Source organism: Microtus pennsylvanicus, chromosome 14, assembly GCF_037038515.1.
Source record: "Microtus pennsylvanicus isolate mMicPen1 chromosome 14, mMicPen1.hap1, whole genome shotgun sequence".
Classification (NCBI taxonomy): domain Eukaryota; kingdom Metazoa; phylum Chordata; class Mammalia; order Rodentia; family Cricetidae; genus Microtus; species Microtus pennsylvanicus.
In genome coordinates, this window is record NC_134592.1 from 45,225,362 (window position 1) to 45,246,973 (window position 21,612).

The 21,612-nt window shown below is 40.6% G+C and overlaps 1 protein-coding gene across 5 annotated transcripts in view; it reads left to right on the forward strand.

Moving 5' to 3' along the window:
- The window catches only part of Sos2 (SOS Ras/Rho guanine nucleotide exchange factor 2), a 103,215-nt gene that overhangs the window by 31,093 nt on the left and 50,510 nt on the right, over window positions 1-21,612 (forward strand). For 3 of the 5 annotated variants that reach the window (XM_075948230.1, XM_075948226.1, XM_075948227.1), the window contains exons 3-7: window positions 1,012-1,143; window positions 3,112-3,276; window positions 14,536-14,742; window positions 18,098-18,241; window positions 19,583-19,630. In XM_075948230.1, coding sequence (XP_075804345.1) covers window positions 1,012-1,143; window positions 3,112-3,276; window positions 14,536-14,742; window positions 18,098-18,241; window positions 19,583-19,630 — 696 coding nt within the window. The remainder of the gene's footprint in view (window positions 1-1,011; window positions 1,144-3,111; window positions 3,277-14,535; window positions 14,743-18,097; window positions 18,242-19,582; window positions 19,631-21,612) is intronic. The other 2 variants (XM_075948228.1, XM_075948229.1) reach the window with 1 other exon arrangement.

Genomic DNA, 21,612 nt, shown 5'->3' on the forward strand with positions numbered 1-21,612 from the left:
CCTTCCCTGTCCGACTAGAATTGGTGAGCTCCCATTAGCTCAGGCAAACTGTTTCAGTGGGTGAACCCATCATGGTCTTAACCTTCTTGCTCATATTCTCATTCCTTCTACTCTTCAACTGGACTTTGGGAGCTCAGTCCAGTGCTCAGATGTGGGTCTCTGCCTCTGCCTCTACCTCCATCAGTTGCAGAATGAAGGCTCTGAGGTAATATTTAAGATAAGCATCAGTCTGACTATAGGGCAAGTCAAGATCAGGCCCCCTCTCCTCTATTGCCCAGAGTCCTAGGAGGGGTCATCCTTTCGGATTCCTGGGAATTTCTCTAGAGACAGGTTTCTGCTAACCCTGTAATGGCTCCCTCAATCAAGATATCTCTCTCCTTGCTCTCATCTCTGTCCTTCCTACATCTCAACCATCCCATTCCCTCAAGTTCTCCTCTTCCCTCCTCCTATCCTCTCCCCTCCCCTCCCCACCCCTCCCCTCCCCTCCCCTCTCCTCTCCTCTCCTCCCCTCTCCTCTCCTTTCCTCTCCTTACCTCTCCCTTCCCCTCCTCACCTCACCTCTCCCCTCCCCTCCCCTCTCCTCTCCTCTCTCCACCTCCAGGCAATCTGTTCGCGTTACACAGGCAGTCTATTGAACTATTCTGTCCACTGCTTGCATGATAAACTTAAAAATTTCATGTGACAAAATTATATGATAGAATCTCGATTGTCCTGTTGACAATCTTTATTTTGTCACAGGGTCTCACTGTGTAGCTTGAACTGGCCTCAACTCACTGTGTAGCCCAGGCTGGCTTTGAACTAGTAGTCTTCCTGTCTCTACCTTCTCAGTGCTGGGATTATAGGTTTTCCACCATGGCTAGGGACTTTTTTAAAAACAAAAAGGGTTTTCTTCTTTCAGGGGATCAGAACATACTATTCCCTGCTGTTTTCTGTATTAAAGAGACTGATTGATTGAGTTTCCTATTTATAAACACTTCTGCTGATTCTGAATGCCCCCTGTGATCTGAACAGGAACGAGTCCAAAAGACGTTTCCTCACCCTATTGATAAATGGGCAATTGCTGATGCCCAGTCTGCCATCGAGAAACGTAAACGAAGAAATCCTCTTTTACTACCTGTGGACAAAATCCATCCTTCCTTGAAGGTAATAAAAGATTAGATACTGGGGGAATTCTTCATAATGAATAATATTTTAAATTATATGTATATAAAACACATATATAATATATATTAATGATCTGTTTGTATATGTATTATGTACATTATAATATGTGTATAAAATAAAAACAGGGAGTAGGTGTGTATATAAGTGATATGCTTTGTGTGAGTGATACCCTGGGTTGAATCTCTAGCATGCTGTCCACCCACCCCCAAAGAGAAGAATGAAATAAAAATAAATGTACCCTAATGAAATCATGACTCATATTCTCCCCTCCACACACACAGTTAATAGCAATAATACATTGTGGCATTTTGTGGTATCTTCCAGTGACCGCTACACTACTACCTCCTGTTAATTCTAGTGTAGTAGACCTTGATTCTCAAAGTGTTGTAATAGCAAAGGGCTCTGAGTGTTTTTAAATTATCCTGTATAATTTGGAAAAGGACACTAGAGAGCAATCTGTAGAATATGCTTGGTGTGTGTAGATTTGAAGACCTTTTAGTAGAAGTTTCAATAACGCCTCCTTCTAGTTTGTTTTCTCTTACTGTGATAAACACCACAACCAAAAATAACTTGAGGAGAAAAGAATTTATTTCAGCTTATGCTTTTTATGGTCCATCACTGAGGGAAGCCAAGGCAGAAGCTTCAAACAGAAGCTATGACAGAATGCTGCTTACTGGCCTGTTCTCCACAGCTTCCTCAACTTGGGTTTTGTTGTTGTTGTTGTTGTTGTTTTACTATAAACCAGGACCATCTGCCCAGGAGTAGCACTACCCACATAGGGCCAGGCCCTTCTTTGTCACTCATTAATCAAGAAAATGCTCCATAGACCTACCTGCAGGTAGAGGCGACAGCCCCTCCCTCCCTGACATAGACACTCTCCTGAAAGAGGCTACAGTGATTAAAATATAATGTTTTTGATGGTTTTAAAGCAGGGTTCTTGCAGAAAGATGTTATTTGTCACAGGGGTTTCAATAAGCTGTTGAGAAGCTGTCAGTAAAATTTAGCTGAACATTTTTTATTTTTCTGGTCTTTTGTTTGTATAGTATGTTTTATGATTTTGTATTTTTATGGGTTTTTTGTGCATTTCATGCCTTTAAAGTTATGTTTTTTAAATTTGTTTTGTTTTATTTTACTGTTTGTTTTCTAAACAGAAAGAGAAAGGAGACTTGGTGTTAGATGGGTGGGAAGGACTTGGGAGGAAATGAGGAAGAGAAAACAATGATCAGAATATATTCTATGAAAAAAATAATTTCAGCTAAAAAATATAGGCCAAGATTTCCTATTAGAATCACCTGCTATTGTTTGATGAAATAAAAGACTTGTTAGATTATATATTTTTTATAAGATCTATAATACTAGGATCAACTGTTAATTATATTCTATAGCAGTGTTTATCAACCTTCCTAATACTGTGACCTTTAATACAGTTTGTCATGTTGGTGACCCCCAACCATAAAATTATTTCGTTGTTACTACATAACTGTAATTTTGCTAGTTATGAATCGTAATGTAAAGGTCTGTGTTTTCCAATGGTCTTAGGAGACCCCAAAGGGGTCACAACTGCAGACTGACAACCACCGTTCTATGGTACCCAGATATTGAGATATTCTGCTTTTAAAATTTTGTTTATGGACCTGGTGGTGGTGGTACAGGCTTTATCCCAGCACTCAGGAGGCAGAGGCAGGCAGATCTCTGAGTTTGAGACCAGCCTGGTCTACAGCGTGAGTTCCAGGATAGCCAGGGCAACACCAGGAAACCCTGTCTCAAAAAATGGTTTATGAGCAAAAGTGATAGATAGAAATTTTTTTTTCTTTCAGTGCTAAAGCTTAAATTCAGGGCCTTGCCCTTCACCAACAAGCCATACAGATCTGAAGTAGGAGTGTTAAGTGTTTAACAGATACTTGGCAGGGCTTTTGTTTTGGAATTGAATTATTATTTTTTTTACAGGAAGTTTTGGGGTACAAAGTGGACTACCATGTGTCCCTCTACATTGTGGCTGTATTGGAGTATATCTCAGCTGATATTTTGAAATTGGCTGGTAATTATGTTTTTAATATCCGGCATTATGAAATATCTCAGCAAGACATTAAAGTATCAATGTGTGCAGATAAGGTAAGTGTTAAAGAGTATTAAACCTTAAATTGAATACTAATAACTATATGACATTTGCTTTACTCTTGTTAAATTAATTTTAATGGAGTTTCTTTTTTAAGTTTATGAAGACATATTAAATTCACACATTTAAGCTAATACATCAAATATAAGCTGATAATAGGAATGCTTCTTTTTGCAGTACAAATAGTCTCTTTCATAGTAGGAGGGGTCAGAACCAGCGCTCTGCACATGCCTAATGGATGCTTTGCTGCCAAGCTGTGTCTTCCGTATCTGTACCCTTATTCATTTCATTTTGTCGGGATGCTTTTTTAAGAACAGAGATTGTTTTTACATTCGTTTGTCTCTCCCTGTGAGTGTGTGTGTGCACGCACATGTGCGTACATGTGGAGATTGGTGTCCTGTCTCTCCTTCTACCATGGGGCTTGGGGATTGAACTCAGGTTTTCGGGTTCATGCCTCTACCTGCTCAGTCATCTCAGTGGCCCTGCTTGTTTTGGAGATGGGATTTCACTGAGTAGCCTGGGCTGGCCTTGAACTCACTCTATAGCTCAGACCAGCCTTAAATTCATGATCCTCCTGATTATACTCTGAAGTGCTGGGGTTATCAGCATGTGTAACCACATTGGGGTTCAATTTTTTTGTTGTGATTGTATTAGGATTTTGTTTTTTGTTTTAAAACCATAGTCTCAGAAAAATATAGAGCTCAATAAAAGCCAATAAAAAGAAAAACCATCATCTTACTATGTAACCCCAGCTGGCCTAAAACTTGCTTTGTAGACCAGGCTGACCTTGAGTTCCTAGATGTTTCCTTGCCTCTGCCTCCCAAGTCTTGGGATTAAAGGGTTGTGCCTTCATGCCAGGTAATATATTAATACATTTTATAGTTCCTGATACTGGAAAACAGAAAATACTAGCTTTGCAAAGCATGGTATTTCCAGAGTTCAGCGTCTGTGGCAGGGGAGTGAATTCTCTTCTTCCATCAAGAATCTTTACATACAGGGAGGGACAAAATCCACTCTAATCAGTTGAAGAAAATTAGTTTTAGATAATGTTTATTTTATTCAATAGTTTTCCTTTCATTGCTTTATAATAACAGAATTTTGCTATGTAACTCAGGCTAGCCTTGAACTTGCCTAGAATGATGTCAAACAAGAGATCCTCCTGCCCCTTGTGTGCTGGAATTCTAGGCATGAGCCACCACACACTCCTGAGATTTGAATTTTTAAAAAGAGAGTACACAGAGTTGTTTCTAGTATATTAAATGTAAGTAATTGTGAAGAACATGGTTTGGTATCTCAGGCCAGATACTGAGAAGAAACAACCTATGAGAAGTTACTGCCCTCTGGTCGTTCCTTTCTGGATCACAGATCCTTTCTTGTTCATAGGTACCGCTTGAGGAAAAATTCAGTCTCCCATCTCCTCCTTTTCCTCCCCTTTCTTTTTTTTCTTTCCTTATATTTCTCACCTCTAATTCAGCATTGCTTGAAGGACCTGTCCTGAGCACAGAATGTAGAGCACTAATAAGATTGCAATCCTGTATTAAAAGGAACATGTGTTAGTGTGAAATGAAGATATTATAAACAAATAACTGAATACAATGTGATTTAAATATTATACCAGTAAATCAGTGTGTGGTGGAGAAAGCAATCAACTGTCAGTCTAGGAGGACTTAACAGAGACGATTGCTGAAGCTGGCGCCTCTGGCCTAGTGCGGGCCGGTGATGGTCAGCCTTGACTGACAGTAGAATCGCTAGGAAGTTTAGTGAATATTGATTGGTGTTTGCAGAGGTTAGACTTTCAAACCACATCATTTTTTGACAATACTACTTTCTTAAGCCGTAGTTCAGATCTGTTATTCTGTACTCTAATTTAAAAACTGATTTTTCACTTGCATTTCATTTTGTCATTTTTATTTTGATTTCTAAAATCATGATTAGATACTTTTTGTTTCTCTGAAAGTGACTTTAAGCAGATAGAAAAGCTAGGAGTACAGTGGCTGGGAGTACAGGGCTCCATTGCACTCCGAGTCATCTGAGAGTCAGCCACCCGCATAGGATGTTCTACCGACAAGAACATTTCCCCACAGTTCAGTAGTAAGACTGTCAGAACCAGCACCGGTATCGGCACACAACACGCATGTCGTTCCCATGGTGTCCTTACAGCAAGAGGGTTTAGTCCAGAGCCGTACGTTATTTTGTGGTTGTCGTTGCTCTTTTCTCTTGACCTTTTATGACCGTGACTCTGGAGAACTACGAGTCAGTTGTCACTCACTGGTCCTCACTTTAGAACTTTTCTGATGTGTTTTGGCTAGAATCCGGTTATAGTCTTCAGTGGGAGCTCATCGAAGCACACCGTGTTCTCATTGACGCACAACAGTTTCAGCGCGATTCATTAGTGATGCTGTTGTCTACCAATCTTCTCTTTCAGTCACTGTTTTAACAAATGTTTTGTGAAATATTTTGAGACTCTCTTATTCCTTATCACTCTTTAAGTCTGTTTGTTCATTTAGATGTGCATTTACAGGTTCTTACTTTACTCAGTGGGTCATAGTTAGTTATTTAGATGTTCAAATTATCCAACGTTTGATCAGGTCAGGTGGAAGCTCCAACTTGACTTTATTTCTGTCATTTTTGGAACAATTTCTTTTTGTTTATTTTTAAGTATAAATTGACAAGTTGTGGGTTTACACTGTAAGAGTTACCCTGTGGCTGGGGCTTATAAATACAGTGTGGAATAAGCTTATATATTATCTATCAGCTCAAATATATATATATTTGTGGTGAGAACTTTGAAATTTATTCTCTTAGCAACTTCAGAATCAACAGTAATTGTTATTTAATGTATTCTCCATGCCTGCATTAGATATAATCTTTTTCTTCTGTCTAATTGAGACTTTCTACCTTTTGGCCCTCATCTCTCATTTCTCTCCCCAGGTTCTGAACCAACATTCTATCTTTGCTTCTGTAAACATGATTATTTTAAATATGTAATTGTTGTCTTCCAGGAGCACTCTGTTTCAGCAGTAGGCAGTCTAGGTTCATCTTGTTCAATATTGCTCTTTCCAAGCTCAGAATTAGTTGTTTCTCCAAGCAACAGTTATAACAACAGTCAACACTTTAGGTCCTTTGTGGTAGAGAATGGTGTTTATAAACCCAAGATGTGGCTAGAGGAGCTCACTGCCGTTGGAGGCACAATGTCTCTCTCATGGCGCCACCGCCACCACCACCACCATCCCCGTTTCTCAGTCTGTAATCTAGTTGTTAAGGTGTCACTTTAGCCTTCCCTTTCCATGTTTGTCATTGAAGAATCCGGCTCTGTGTCTTCCCGCATGTTATCAGTCCCTCCTCTCCCACTGCTCTAGTCGGTCACGTTCCCCAACAGCAGGCTGTTGCCATCCCCACCCACCCACCTGTCCCTTCTTTTTTGCCTTAAGATTTATAAACTAATTGTAGTTATGTGTACATGTGAGTTTATGTGCACCAAGTGCATGTAGTGTCCACAGAGGCCAGGTGGCATTGGATCCTCTGGAACTAGAGTTACAGCCAGTTGTGAACTCCCTGATGTGAGTGCTGGGAACTCAACCCAGGTCCTCTACAAGAACAGGCACAGCCCACCCCCACCCCTTCTTAGAGCGTTCCCTCTGGGCTCAGCATCCTGACCTGAACCACCCAAAGCTTTTCACCCTCCAGCTTGTAGGGATTCCTGGTGGAGGAGACCATTTACCAGAGTAGTCACATGGGGATTAGAAGATTAAGAGAACAAAGACGCAAGTGAGAATAATAAAACAGAAAACATAGGATAGTACCTGGAGGGAGTTCCAGTGAATACTAAAATTGCCTGCATTTAATTTACATCTGCTTAAATACCCCAGCCCCAAAGGTAGGAATAAGATAAAAAACTGCATTAACATGATATAAGGAAATGAACAGACCAGTTGAAGGATTGCTGGCCAAGTTCTATTAAACATTCTGTTGCCAAAACAAGACTAGTAGCTCTCACATCCTAGACTAAAACATTCTGTAGGCAAACCTCTCCCTGGGTTGAATCCATAGGTATCTCCCTATGGGAATAGGAACCTAGTTGGATCCTTTGACTTTTGTTTGAGGTAGAAACAGATCTACTTCTTAATACCTGAAATACCAGCTCTGGATATTAGCTATACCTGTTATTTGAACTGTTGACAATAACCTTGAAAGAACAGAAGTTCGACCCAACTCTCTGACCTTTAGTCAAGGTGGAATGGACCTACACCTGTGGATCCTGTCAGATTCCTACCTTATTGTCTTGTGCGTTCTCTCCTTTCAGTGGCTTTGCTGTGGGACAGTGATCTTGTACTCTGTAAAGATTTGTCACTCATATTAGTTTAATAAAATGCTGATTGGCCAGTATAAGTGGGGCAAACCAGACGGAGAATTCTGGGAAGAGGAAAGGCAGAGAGTCTGCACTGTCCAGACACAGAAGTAAGGTGAGAACGCCTTACTGAGAAGAAGAACCAAGCTATGTGATTAAACATAGATAAGAATTATGGGTTCCAAAAAAAAAAAAGAAAAAAAAGAATTATGGGTTAATTTAAGTTGTTATAATAATAATAACCTTGAGCTAATAGGCCAAACAGTTCATACTTAATATAAGCTTCTGTGGGTTTCTTTGGGACTGAACGACTGTGGGACCAGAAACTTCTGTCAACAGACCTTAGAAAGACTATGCAAGATACTGTGACTCTTAACCCCTGAGTCTCCCTCCAGCTCCTGTACTGACTTTTAAAATTAAAGACAATTATCTAGAGTTGGTTCTACCAACACTGACTAATGAAATGGCCATTTCATTCTTTTTATGCTCTTATAGTTTCTTTAAGTGTCCCTGTCACCCTGCTCCTTACTGAGTTTGCAGACAGCTGAGCCACTGAGGACGTTTGTAAATGAGGCACTCTTCTGCTTTTGGTTTCTTCAACTCATACTATAGATTTCAAAAATTACAAGCTTAACTCAAATTTAACTGCAGAAAATTTCATAGTGGTTTTGAAGTTATCACCCATCAAGATATTTTAAAAACCTAATTCTGTCGTTCATCTTAGATACCTTTTGGTAGTACAAATAAGTTTGAGAAACTTTGTTTTAGTTGAAATTGCTCAATAAAAGTATCTTAAAAGAGCAATATAAGGAATAAAGTTTTAACAAATTGAAAACCTCCTTCTAGGTTAAAATGTCCCACTTTTCTTCTCCTGTTCACCTCCTGTCCAATTCAGCATCAACAAATACGTAAAGAGCTAGCCCCAGACCGGTCATAGTTGGTTTATACCTGTAATCTTAACACTTAGCAGGCGTAGGCAGGAGGATTGCTGCAAATGTGAGGACGGCCTGGTGTCGACAAAGCAGCAGCAATCTCCCACAGAAGCTGGATGAGAACTATTGCAGTTTCTCCTGCAGCTGCTCGTTTCACCCTGAGCACACAGAAATAGCCTTACACAACGGGCATGGGCTGTGTTCCAGTAAAACTGCAGGAAAATAGACAGTGGGCAGGATTTGGCGTGTGTACTGTAGTTTGCTGATCCTTAATTCAGACTTCCTTTTCACAGTCTCCTGTTTGTCACAAGAGCCAGTCATGTGCTCAGCTCAAATGCAGATGACTGTGTTCGTGGTTCCAGTTATGAGTGAATTGATGAGCTGTGTGACATGGTGTGGTCTTCATACATCTAAACTTGTTTCTAGTGATCACTGTCTCAGGAGCTCATATATCATGTTCAATAGCTATTTGAGAAACTAATTTCTAGAGATGTTTAGCTTTCTAGACAAAAAACACAAAAACATTTTTATATTTAAAAATAAAAGCAATATTTGACCATTACAAAGTGTGCTGACACATCACAGATTACTAAGAACAATCACATCACAGTGAAGAACTCAACTTCAATCATATCTGTGACTACTGAGCAAAGTAGTATTTAAACATATGCCAAAGGAGATTGCTGCTTAAGGTGAGGGAGAAGGAGGGCAGAGTGCTTCTCTGAAATTTAATTTGTCAGGCCTAGTCTTGAGAGGAATAGGGTGTCTTATTCTTGCATGGTAATATCTCATCTGTTTCCAAACCTATCTCTGTCTACCTGTCTATCTATCATCAGTCGGTCTATCATTTATCTATGTATTTATCTACTATTTTTTGTTTATTGGCACACACTAAGGAAGCTCTGTAGCGTTGGGTCACATCCCTGACCCTTTTCACTTTATTTTGATACAAGGTCTTACCGAAATTCCCAAGTTACCTTCAAGTTTGCAGTCCCCTTCCTCAGCCTTCTGAGTAGCTGGGTTTGTACGACTGTCATCACACTGAGCTTGGCTCTGTTTGCTTATTCTTGGTTAGAACACAGCCCGCAGAATGTTTTGTACTGTGCTGTTGTTCAGTTCCCTCAGTCATTTAGCACTTCAGAATCCTTTCCCACTCTAGCGTGTAACCATTCGTATATGGACAAGCCCTTTTAAGCAGATGCTATTTTTGTGCATGGTTTTCAATCCTTAGTTCTGTCTATAAAGAAAACATGAACAGAAATTTTAGTATAAATTGGGTGATTCTGTGGAAAAGCTAGGAGATTAGTAGTAGACAGTGGGGAGCCAGAGAGAATCTGAAAAGTTGTGTGAAGTTTTCATTTGTATTAAGTGATGAAAAGATGGGTGGGGTTTCTTAGACTGTGAGCCCCCAAATCATGACACGGAGACTTCTTATTAGATATGAGTGCTCAGCTGTAGATTATGCTTGTTTCTAGCTAGCTCCTATAACTTAATTTAACCTGTTCTCATTATCTACATTTTGCCTCAGGGCTTTGCCTTTGTTTCATTCCGTATGTCCTGTTTTCCTGCTTCTTCCATGTCTGTCTGTCTGGCAACTGACTGGCTGGCTGGCTGGCTGGCTGGCTGGTCGCTGGCATCTCTTTTTTTCTCCTTTTCCTCGAGCCTAGATTCCTCCTCGTACTTGTTCTCTCTGCCAGCCCTGCCTGTTTCTCCTCTGCCTAGCTCTTGACTGTTCAGCTTTTGATTAGACCAACCAGGTGCCTTAGGCAGGCAAAGCAACACGTCTGTACATTGTTAAACAAATGTAACACACTTGTACATAGTTAAAGTAATATTCTGTAACATAAACAAATGCAACACATCTCTACATAGTTAAAGTAACACACTTCTACATAGTTAAAGTAATATTCCACAACAGGGATTGAGTATTAGAGAAGGGAGTCTAGACAGGAATACAGGGCACTGACCGGAAAAAGAAGGGTTTCTGAGTTGAGAGGGTTTGAGGAGTGATACAGGATATGTTGGCATGGTGATAGATTGAGGGCAGTTATACATCTTACAAATCTAAAAATCTCACATAAAAATCTAGATTCCAGACTTTGCTCATAAAGAAAATACCTGGCATTGAGCAGTCTACTTTTATTTTAGGTGTATATATCTTACAGTTTGCCCTGATTTTTATCATTTCTTATATATCACTATGCTACACATGCTTGACCTCTTTAGCATTTGAATTTAGGAGTTTTGGTATTGTACTATCTTCGTCTTTCTCTCACTTTTCGGTGATCAGGACACAGAGAGAGAGGTGTGGAGTCCAGTTCCCACCTCTACCATGCTCACTTTATGGTGACCAGGACACAGAGGAAGGTGTGGAGTCCAGTACCCATTTCTGCCACACTATACCAGTGATTTTATTCCCACAAGATGCCACCTCTCAAAGGTTCCATACTTCCGAAAAGTTTCATGGCTAGGGACCAAATCAGTAACAGATGGCCTTTGGGGGTCCATATTTGTTTTTGATGTGTATGAATGTTTAGCCTGCATGTATATAAGTGCATGTAGTGTCCACAAGGCCAGAACAGAGGCCAACAACCTTGGAACTGGTGTTAGACAGTAGCAAGCTGCTACATGGGTACTGGGAACCAAACTTGGGTACTCTACAAAAGCATCTTCATCACTGAGCCATTTCCTCCCAGGCAGAGGATGTTGTTTGTTTGTTTTTTTTTTCATTTTAGTTTTTGAGACAGGGTTTCTCTATGTAATAGCCTTAGCTATCCTGGAATTCACTTTGTAAACCAGGCTGGCCTTGAATTCAGACACCCGCCTGCTTCTGCCTCCCAAGTGCTGGCTTCAGAGGCATGCACTTTAAGTAGAGAATGATCAACTGTTCTGAACTAGTGAAGCTGGACATGGATCTTCATGCTTTTAATCCCAGCACTTAGGAATTTGAGGTAAAACGATCTCAAGTTTGAGGGTAGCCTGGGCTAGGTATCAAGACTTTATCTCAGAAAAAAAAAGCCAAAAAAGTATTAGAGCAAACAAGAATAAAGGCATATCACTAGATCTGAGAGTAGGAAGGAACCAGTGAGCTTGCTAAATGAGTGAATTAGAGGTAATGAGCACAGGCCGTACTGGAAAGATTGCTTGTGGACTGGATAGAACTACAAGTTCAAGGCCAGTCTTGGCTTCATAGTGAGTTCCAGGTCAACCTGAACTACCATGTAAGCCCTTGTCTAAAAACAAAAAGAAAATGCAGGCATAGTGGTGCACACCTTTAGTCCCAGCTCTTAGAAGCAGAGACAGGCAAATCTCTTTGAGTCTGAGGCCAGCCTGGTCTACAGAATGAGTTCTAGGACAGCCTGGTCTACATAGTAAGTTCCAGGACAGCCAGAGCTAGCTAGGAAGGTGGTGTCTCAAAAAGCAAAGCCCCACAAAGCCAAACAAACAAACAAACAAAAAGAACCTAAACCAAAGCAAGCAGCAATAACAGAGTGGAGGTAAATGGAGAGAACCAAGTCTGAACAGCTTCGGAGTTAATTCAGTAAGAGCAGGGAGGCAAGGTTCTTTATTCACTGCTGTACTGGCAAGAGTTGGTGCTATTTCTGGTGACCAGTAGATGTTTTGCTGAATGAATGAATGATTACCTCTTAATATCATAATTGCCTCTCATCTGACAGGACTTTCTTTACAGAGGTATACTTTTCCTTTTCTTCCTCTGAACTCTTAAAAAATAAAATTACTTAGTGTTTATACGTGTGTGTTGTATGTGTGTTACTGGGGAATTCATGCAGAGGTCAGAGAACAGCTTGCAGGAGCTGCTCCGTCACCTACCATGTAAGTTATAAGTTAGGGGATTAAACTCAGGTTGTCAGGCTTGGCAGCGGGCACCCTCCTGAGCCATCCTGCGAGCTCCTTTCCCTTTATAAAACATAGAATATATTTAACTTATTTATTTAGATTTATTTATTTTTATAAGTGTGAGTATTTTACCTCCTTATATGTATGTATGTATGTGCTTGGTGCCTGCAGAGGTCAAAGGAAAGCTTCAGATTCCCTGGAACTGGAATGCATCTTGATCATTTGCACCTCCAACTCCCCAAAGGAACCGACTCCTCCCTCCCATTCCTTCAGGCATCCCCAGTGTGTCCTCTCCTGCTCACATTTTTCCTAAACTCTTTTTTAATTAATTTTATTTGTGTGTGTGCGCCTCCATCAGTCCATGTGCACCGTCTACGTACAGGTGCTCACATATGCTCAAGGGCATCGGGTCTCTGGAGCTGCTTGATGTTCTCGCTGGGAAACAGACCGAGACTTCTGCAGAAACAGTAAACACTTTTAACCATTGAGCCATTTTACGGCCTTTCCTGAACTTTTTTGTTTTCAAGAAAAAGAGTTTCTGTGCGTAACAGCCTTGGCTGTCCTGAAACTCACGCTGTAGACCAGACTGGCCTCAAACTCAGAAACCCACTTGCCTCTGCCTTCTGAGTACTGGGGTTAAGGTCATGCACCACCCACCTATGCCTAGTTTCCTGAACTCTTTAACAGTTTTGAATATATAATTAACTAGGTCCAAATTAAAAAACAGTATTAAAATATATAGTGATCTTATACCCATTGCTTTTGATTTATGAATAGTTCTTGCCTTTTGGCTGACACTTGCACACTGAGTACACAAATGGACACACAAACACACACACACAGCAATAATGACAAGAAAATGTTTGTTTAGTACAGATACAATTTTCAAAGAAAAATCTTTCTGATGCAAAGTTGAACGAGAGCACTGTGCTTTAGAAAGCTTCACACCGCCATAGGTCACCCGCCTTTACACCGCCATAGGTCACCCGCCTTTACACCGCCATAGGTCACCCGCCTTTACACTGGCACTTCACACTGCGATAGGTCACCCGCCTTTACACTGGCACAGGTCACCCGCCTTTACACTGGCATTTCACACTGCGATAGGTCACCCGCCTTTACACTGGCACAGGTCACCCGCCTTTACACTGGCATTTCACACTGCGATAGGTCACCCGCCTTTACACTGGCACAGGTCACCCGCCTTTACACTGGCACTTCACACTGCGATAGGTCACCCGCCTTTACACTGGCACAGGTCACCCGCCTTTACACTGGCATTTCACACTGTGATAGGTCACCTGCCTTTACACTGGCACTTCACAGGTCACCCGCCTTTACACTGGCATTTCACACTGTGATAGGTCACCCGCCTTTACACTGGCACTTCACACCGCCATAGGTCACCTGCCTTTACACTGGCACTTCACACTGCGATAGGTCACCCGCCTTTATACTGGCACTTCACACCGCCATAGGTCACCCGCCTTTACACTGGCACTTCACACCGCCATAGGTCACCCTCCTTTACACTGGCACTTCACACCACCGTAGGTCACCCGCCTTTACACTGGCACTTCACACTGTGATAGGTCACCCTCCTTTACACTGGCATTTCACACCGGCACAGGTCACCCGCCTTTACACTGGCACTTCATTTTTCCTTCAGTTCTGCCCAGGCGCATGCTGCCATCCATCACAGCAAGGATGCTGGGTACCAGTTACTTGCTAGACATCATCTCTCCTTCCATTTGTTGTGTTTTACACATAAAGAATATGACTTTCTTAAGAAAAATACTTATCTATAATCATAGTTGTCTAGGTAGCGGAACTGTGATTTTTCCTAAAAGCATTCTCTTTTTGTTCTTATATATGACTGTGTATATGTGGATATGTATATGACATATGTACATATGCACATACATGTGTATTCCAGAAGCGTTAATTTTACTTTATCCAGCTTAACATCATCTCATCTGACTTTCCCCTAAATTTCCTAATGTAAATTTGTGTCTGCAAGATACAGTTCTTACTGCCTAATAGCGTTTTAATTGCTATACTTTGAAACAGCTTTGCAAGAGGAAAGTAACTGTACATTCCTGATTTGTGCTTCCCAGGTTTTGATGGACATGTTTGATCAGGATGATGATATAGGTTTGATTTCTCTCTGTGAAGACGAACCTAGTTCTTCTGGTGAGCTAAACTACTATGACCTTGTCAGAACTGAAATTGCAGAAGAGAGGCAGTACCTCCGGGAGCTGAATATGATCATCAAAGTGTTCCGGGAAGCCTTCCTTTCTGACCGGAAGCTGTTCAGGCCTTCTGTAAGTACTCCAGTGCACACCCGCAGCAAATGGCCGTTGTTAGTGTATTGTTCACCTCACTAGAATGTAAGTGTTTTTCTTGTAGTTCTGAGTTTAAAACCATCTGAATTGTTAATTGGTGTAAGTGCAGGGGCAGTAGAGTCAGGTGGAGGGATTTTCATTGGAACGATGACATTTTCTGCTGCACAGTAACAGGCTTAGCCAGCTGTTGTAAGTTAGTCACTCATTTGGAATAGTGAAGAAAATGGTCTAGAAAGTGTGCTCCTTCCCTTGTGGTGGGCGCTTTAGGGCTACAAGCTTCACCAGTGGACATGGTGAATTACTGTCTCAAAGTTGTTGTTGTTCTGTTTTTGACACAGGTTCTCATTATGTAGCTCTGGGTGGCCTGGAACTTACTCTGTAGTCCAGGCTGACTTTGAACTCCAAAGCTGCAGGGAAACCCTGTCTCGAACCCCCCCCCCCAAAAAAAAAGTAGTGGTATCCTGTTTGCATACAGGACGAGGATGGGTCAAGGGCCTGGTTCAGAGGGACTTGGGCCTCTTCTCTCTATAGCATAAAGTCAGTCTCTCAGGATGTGAACCTCATGCCATAGCCCAGAATTCAGGATACAGAGGCAGGAGGATCAGGAGTTGCAGGCTTATCTAGGTTACATAGTGAATTACTGTCTTAAAGTAAACAACAAAACCCAGGACAGTTTTAGGAACTTCAGCTAAAAAAACTATAGGTTTCTTTCTCTTTTTCTTTCTTTCTTTTTCTTGATTTTTTTCTTTCCTTTAGCAATGGTGCATTTTTCTCTAAGTATGTTTGGCCTATATTTAAAAAAATATTTAATCTTAAGCTTCCTTATCGAATGCCTCCTGTTCTCCACTGCAATAACTTCTAAAAACAAACAGGTACAGTGCTCAGGTCTGGCTGTCTGAATGCTTCAGAACTGATAGCTTTTATTATTTCCTAGAAGAATGATCAAATGATAATTCAAGATGTTTTAATTGACCTTGACTTGTTTCTTTTGCATACATTTTTAGTTTAATAATGTTGCTACCCCTTTTGGATATGCTAGAATGTATTCAGGATTTTTTTTAAATTCAGTTTTGTTTGATCATCTCAGAAGTGACATATATAGGGCAGACATCACTGTTTCTACTTTCCTGGTGTAAAATAGTTATGAGTTATCAAATCCAATATAGCCGTAGGGCTTGGATTTACGTTCTTTTCTACTACATTATAAACTGGTTTTCCATGACAATATTAGGAATAAAATCAGCAAACACTATTGGTTAATATTCTCTTCTGTGTCATTCCTGTGCCCCACCAGTGTTCACTCCTGGGGAATTAATTTGCCTTTTTGCACTGGATTAATGCAGATTCAATAGGCAATCTCTGTTGTACTAAAGGTTGGTTAGAAGTAAGGATTCCTTTTATCCCTCCCTCTCTGTTTCTGCTGTAAATGTTTTTTTCCGTGTAGACTACACTCTAAAGTTTTGAGTTAAAGACCATCAGAGAATTTCTTGGCAAATGTTAGAAAAGTAATAAATGAATTAAGGTTGATTCCAGTTTTAAGATGTGTGGCCATGAGCAAATTCTCTGACTCGTTGGTGCTTCTGTTCATTTGTGAGACAGGGATGCTGTGGGTGCCAGTCTGATAAGGCACAGGAAGCTGGGAATGCAGACCAATGCTAAGAACACTGCCCTGCCGTCCTTAGCAGCACCTCATCAGCAAATACATAGATTTTAAGAGAAAGCCCATGTCAGAGGCTTACGGTATTGTGTGAGACATATTCAGTGTCAGAGCTTAACTGTCATTTGCATCTTAGTCCATGGCCTTTCATCTTGCGTGTTGTAAAAGAAAAAACTGTTTTTGTTCTTTAGCCTTTAATCTCTCACGCATAAACCTTTATGATATGCGTGTCTCCTCTGACCTTTTTATACACAAAGTAGTTCTTCAACGGATAACCTCAAACCTGACGTTACCTCGCTAGACATGGTGTCACAGCTGAAGGATTCATACCAAACAGGCTGTAATAGTTGAAGTTCCTGTTCCCTCCTTGAGTTCGGTTAATTTGCTGGAGGGCTCATTTAAGTTAACCGGTTTATTATAAGGAATGTTACATGATACAAAGTGTACGGCAGTGAGGGAAAGGAAGGGACAAGTCCGAGGGTCACGGCTTCCATGCTCTGCCTGGGAAGCCATGCTCCTGACACCTCCATGTGTCCACAGCTCAGAAGCTCAGTAGCCTTGCTCACAAGTCTCTGTAGAGCTTGGACTCCATTCTCCTCCCGTACTCCAGAAAAGTCAGTGAGCAGAGGGAACATGCCATCCCTCCAATCCTCACCCTTGTTATCACAGACTCAGGAGTGAGCAGACACTCAGGGAAGTCCAGTGTTTTACGAGCTCCATCAGAAGAACCAGGACAAAAGCCAAACATTCGCATTATGTAACACAAGTAGTCAGGATTCAGCGTGCAGGTGGATAATGTTCCGTAGCCGATTATATTCCCAGTGCAAGATACGAGGATAGTCGTTCTGTAGCCTGGATGGTAAGTAATGGGATCTGTTTGTGTCTCCAGTGCTCATGACTCAACCTAAATATGACAACAATTCAAGCATGGCCGTCTGATGACATCTTAGTTCCTTCTAAAATTAGAACATGACCAATAAATTGAACAATTAAATTGTATCTACATTAAGAATCATTTTTCATCCTGATCCTAGCTGTTGTCATTAGCTTACTCTTTAAGACCTCCATTCTTTCAGCATCTTAGCCAATTTCAATTTATAGTGATTTGAGCATTATAAATTCAAGCTATCTGGAATTTATATATTCTAGTATATTTACTGTCTCCAATCTAAGAGATTCTTAAATTTTCCTTTGTATTCATGATTTACTTTTACTGTCTTAGAATATACTTTAATGAATTAGGTGAAAATACATCTTTAACATTTATCTCGTGTGTGTGTGTGTGTGTACACATGGAGGGCAGAGGACAACTGTGGAAATAGGTTCTTTCCTTCACCGTATGTCCTGGGAATAAGTCTCAGGTGGTTATGCTCAGTGGCAGTCACCAGCCGAGCCATCTTACCACCCCCTTCCTTTTGAGACAGTTTCTCTCAGAGAACCTGGAGCTCATTTAATCTGCTGGACTGGCTGGCCGGTCAGTGAGTGACAGCACGGCTGCCCCTTCACCCCAAGGTCACAAATACACACCAGCACACCTGGCTCTCAGTGGTGCCGGGATCTGAACTCGGGTCTACACACTCAGCAGCTCAGCCATCTCTTCAGCACACTTTTGTTTCCTATAGTAGTGTGTGGCATGATTCTCAGCCTTATGTGCCTTAACCTTTTTTTATTTTTTAGGAAATTGAAAAGATTTTCAGTAACATTTCAGATATCCATGAATTGACTGTGAAACTTTTAGGTTTGATCGAAGACACAGTAGAAATGACAGATGAAAGTAGTCCCCATCCGTTAGCTGGCAGCTGTTTTGAAGATTTAGCAGAGGTAAGTCTGCAAAACCATTTCAGACTGTCATTAAAGTCCTAAAAACTATGTCAAGAGAATGCCCTTCAGACTTCTGTAAGATACTCAAGATTCAGTTGTGTTGCTTAATGCTTTAGCAGGTCTTCTTGTTCGCAGATTTGAACTCACCTCTTGGGTGGCTAGGGTGCAGGAGTGTGCCCATGCCCAGCTACTGAGGCTTCCTTTAATATATGTGCTATTGTTGACATTTATTGTGAAAACATGTATACTAAAGGAATGACATGTAGGAATACTGTATACCAAGAATAGTTTTAAGGTGAAGGAAATAACCTGTTGATAATCATTCTTTAACTTTTGTGGGTTTTAGACTTCATTTTCAAAAAAATCAAAGGGGTTGTATTATTTTTTCCAAAGTCAAACTTGTCTTGTTCTTTTAAATGATTTTAAAATAATATATCTTTTTGTAAAAGTGTAAATATAAAGATGGCCACTATAACTTATAACATTTATCCTTTTAAAAATTATTTTATTGTATGGGTGTTTTACCTGCATGTATGTCTGTGCACCAGATGCATGCATGCAGTACCCAAGGAGGCCAGAAGAGGGCATTGGGTCCCCTGGAACTAGAGTTACAGACAGTTGTAAGCTGCCATGTGGGTGCTGAGACTTGAACCCAGGTATTCTGGAAGAGCAATCAATGTTCTTAACCATGAGCCATCTCTCCAACCCTTTACATTTATCCTAATATAAATATTCTTTGTGTTTTATAAAGCTATGTGTATATTTACAAGAATAACATTCTCCCATTTTATAATGTTTTTTCATTCTATCATATTTTCCATGTTAGTAAATATCCTTAATCATATATTTTTTAAGTATAAAAATATAAATATATAAGACTGGCAATATGGCTAAGCAGGTTAAGGTGCTTGTCACCAAGCCTGACCACCTGTTCAATTTCTCAGACCAACCTGGTGGGGAGAAAGAACTGTTTCCTGCATGTTTTCTTGTGGCCTCCACATGTTCACAGAGACACACAGATAAATGACATTTTACATAGTATAAATGTATTATTATTTGTATATTGGTATACATGAGTGTGTGTGTGTGGGTATATATATATATATATATATATATATATATATATATATATATATATCTTATATTTCCTCTTTTAAAAAACATGTGGGTATCTGCGTACTCACTGGCCTTTGAGTCTTTAAAAGTGTTGCTTTCAGATTCCATGCACAAAAATCACCTACTTCCATGAACTCTGCCTTATCTTCTGAAAATAGTTACTTTTGTTAGGGCCGTTTTGTTACTAAGCATCAGTTTGTCTTTGTTTCTGTTTTTGGGATACAGAATCCTGCTGTATATCCCATTCTGGTCTCGAACTTTCAGTCTTCCTGGGTAAGCCTCCTGAGAGTGGGGTGCAGGCCTGAGCCGGAAGTCCTGGCTCAGCCTTTGTTCTTAATAAAATAGATTACATTTTGATACTAATATGGTCTCCTTAACTTTCTACACCCTAAAAGGTACTTTGCTTCTAAAATGCTTTCTTGTTTTTATTTTTAAATTTGAATATACAAGAAAATAACATTTGACATTTTCACAACTTGTTAATTGTATTTATTTATTTGTATGCATGTGTGTTTGTGCATGTGTGCATTCAAGTGTGTGTGTATGCATGTGGAGGTCAGAGAACAATTTGCAAGAGTTGGTTCTCTCCTTTCTATCCTGTGGGTCCCAGGAATCGGTTAAGTCATTATACTTGGTGACAAGTGCTTTTGCCTGCCGAGCCATCCCACCAGCCCCGTTTTAATTATTTTGAAATGTGTAATTCAGTAATTAGTATAGTGCATATAACTCAATTTTTGCTGTTATTTGATCATGACCACTGTATAGTTCCAAAACTAATTTATCATCCCAAATAGAAACTATACAATAATCAATAATAACATCCTCTGCCCCCGCTCCCTACACCTAACTCTTGGTAACCACTCATCTCTTTCCATCTCTGTAAATTTGCCTATATTTATAAGTGGATTCATATATTTGTCTTTTTCTGGCTGTTTATTTAGCATAATACTATGACGTTCATCTGTGCTAGTGAATAGTTGAGTGGTGTTTTGACACAGCTCCACTTAGAACATCACTCACCTGCAGACCCGAAGTCAGTATATCCTGAAATCTATCACTTGGAGCCTGCACTAATTAATTTGGATTTTAAGAACATTTAGGATTTTTAGATTAGAAATGCTTAACCAGTAAATTCTATGTAAATATTCCAAAACCCAAAAACCTCTAAAATCTGAAACACTTCCGTATTTTAAGCATTTCTGAGAAGGAATGCACAGCCTGTATCATGTTCTGTTTGCACACTCATTTGCTGATGGACATTTGGAGAATTCTGTCCAGTGCTATAGTGTAGAATACTGTCCAGTGCTGTGGTGTAGAATACTGTCCAGTGCTGTGGTGTAGAATACTGTCCAGTGCTGTGGTGTAGAATACTGTCCAGTGCTGTGGTGTAGAATACTGTCCAGTGCTGTGGTGTAGAATACTGTCCAGTGCTGTGGTGTAGAATACTGTCCAGTGCTGTGGTGTAGAATACTGTCCAGTGCTATAGTGTAGAATACTGTCCAGTGCTGTGGTGTAGAATACTGTCCAATGTTATGGTGTAGAATACTGTTCAATGTTATGGTGTAGAATACTGTCCAGTGCTGTGGTGTAGAATACTGTCCAATGTTATGGTGTAGAATACTGTCCAATGTTATGGTGTAGAATACTGTCCAGTGCTGTGGTGTAGAATACTGTTCAATGTTATGGTGTAGAATACTGTCCAGTGCTGTGGTGTAGAATACTGTCCAGTGCTGTGGTGTAGAATACTGTCCAGTGCTGTGGTGTAGAATACTGTCCAGTGCTGTGGTGTAGAATACTGTCCAGTGCTATAGTGTAGAATACTGTCCAGTGCTGTGGTGTAGAATACTGTCCAGTGCTGTGGTGTAGAATACTGTCCAGTGCTGTGGTGTAGAATACTGTCCAGTGCTGTGGTGTAGAATACTGTCCAGTGCTGTGGTGTAGAATACTGTCCAGTGCTGTGGTGTAGAATACTGTCCAGTGCTGTGGTGTAGAATACTGTCCAGTGCTGTGGTGTAGAATACTGTCCAGTGCTGTGGTGTAGAATACTGTCCAGTGCTGTGGTGTAGAATACTGTCCAGTGCTGTGGTGTAGAATACTGTCCAGTGCTGTGGTGTAGAATACTGTCCAGTGCTGTGGTGTAGAATACTGTCCAGTGCTGTGGTGTAGAATACTGTCCAGTGCTGTGGTGTAGAATACTGTCCAATGTTATGGTGTAGAATACTGTCCAGTGCTGTGGTATAGAATACTGTCCAGTG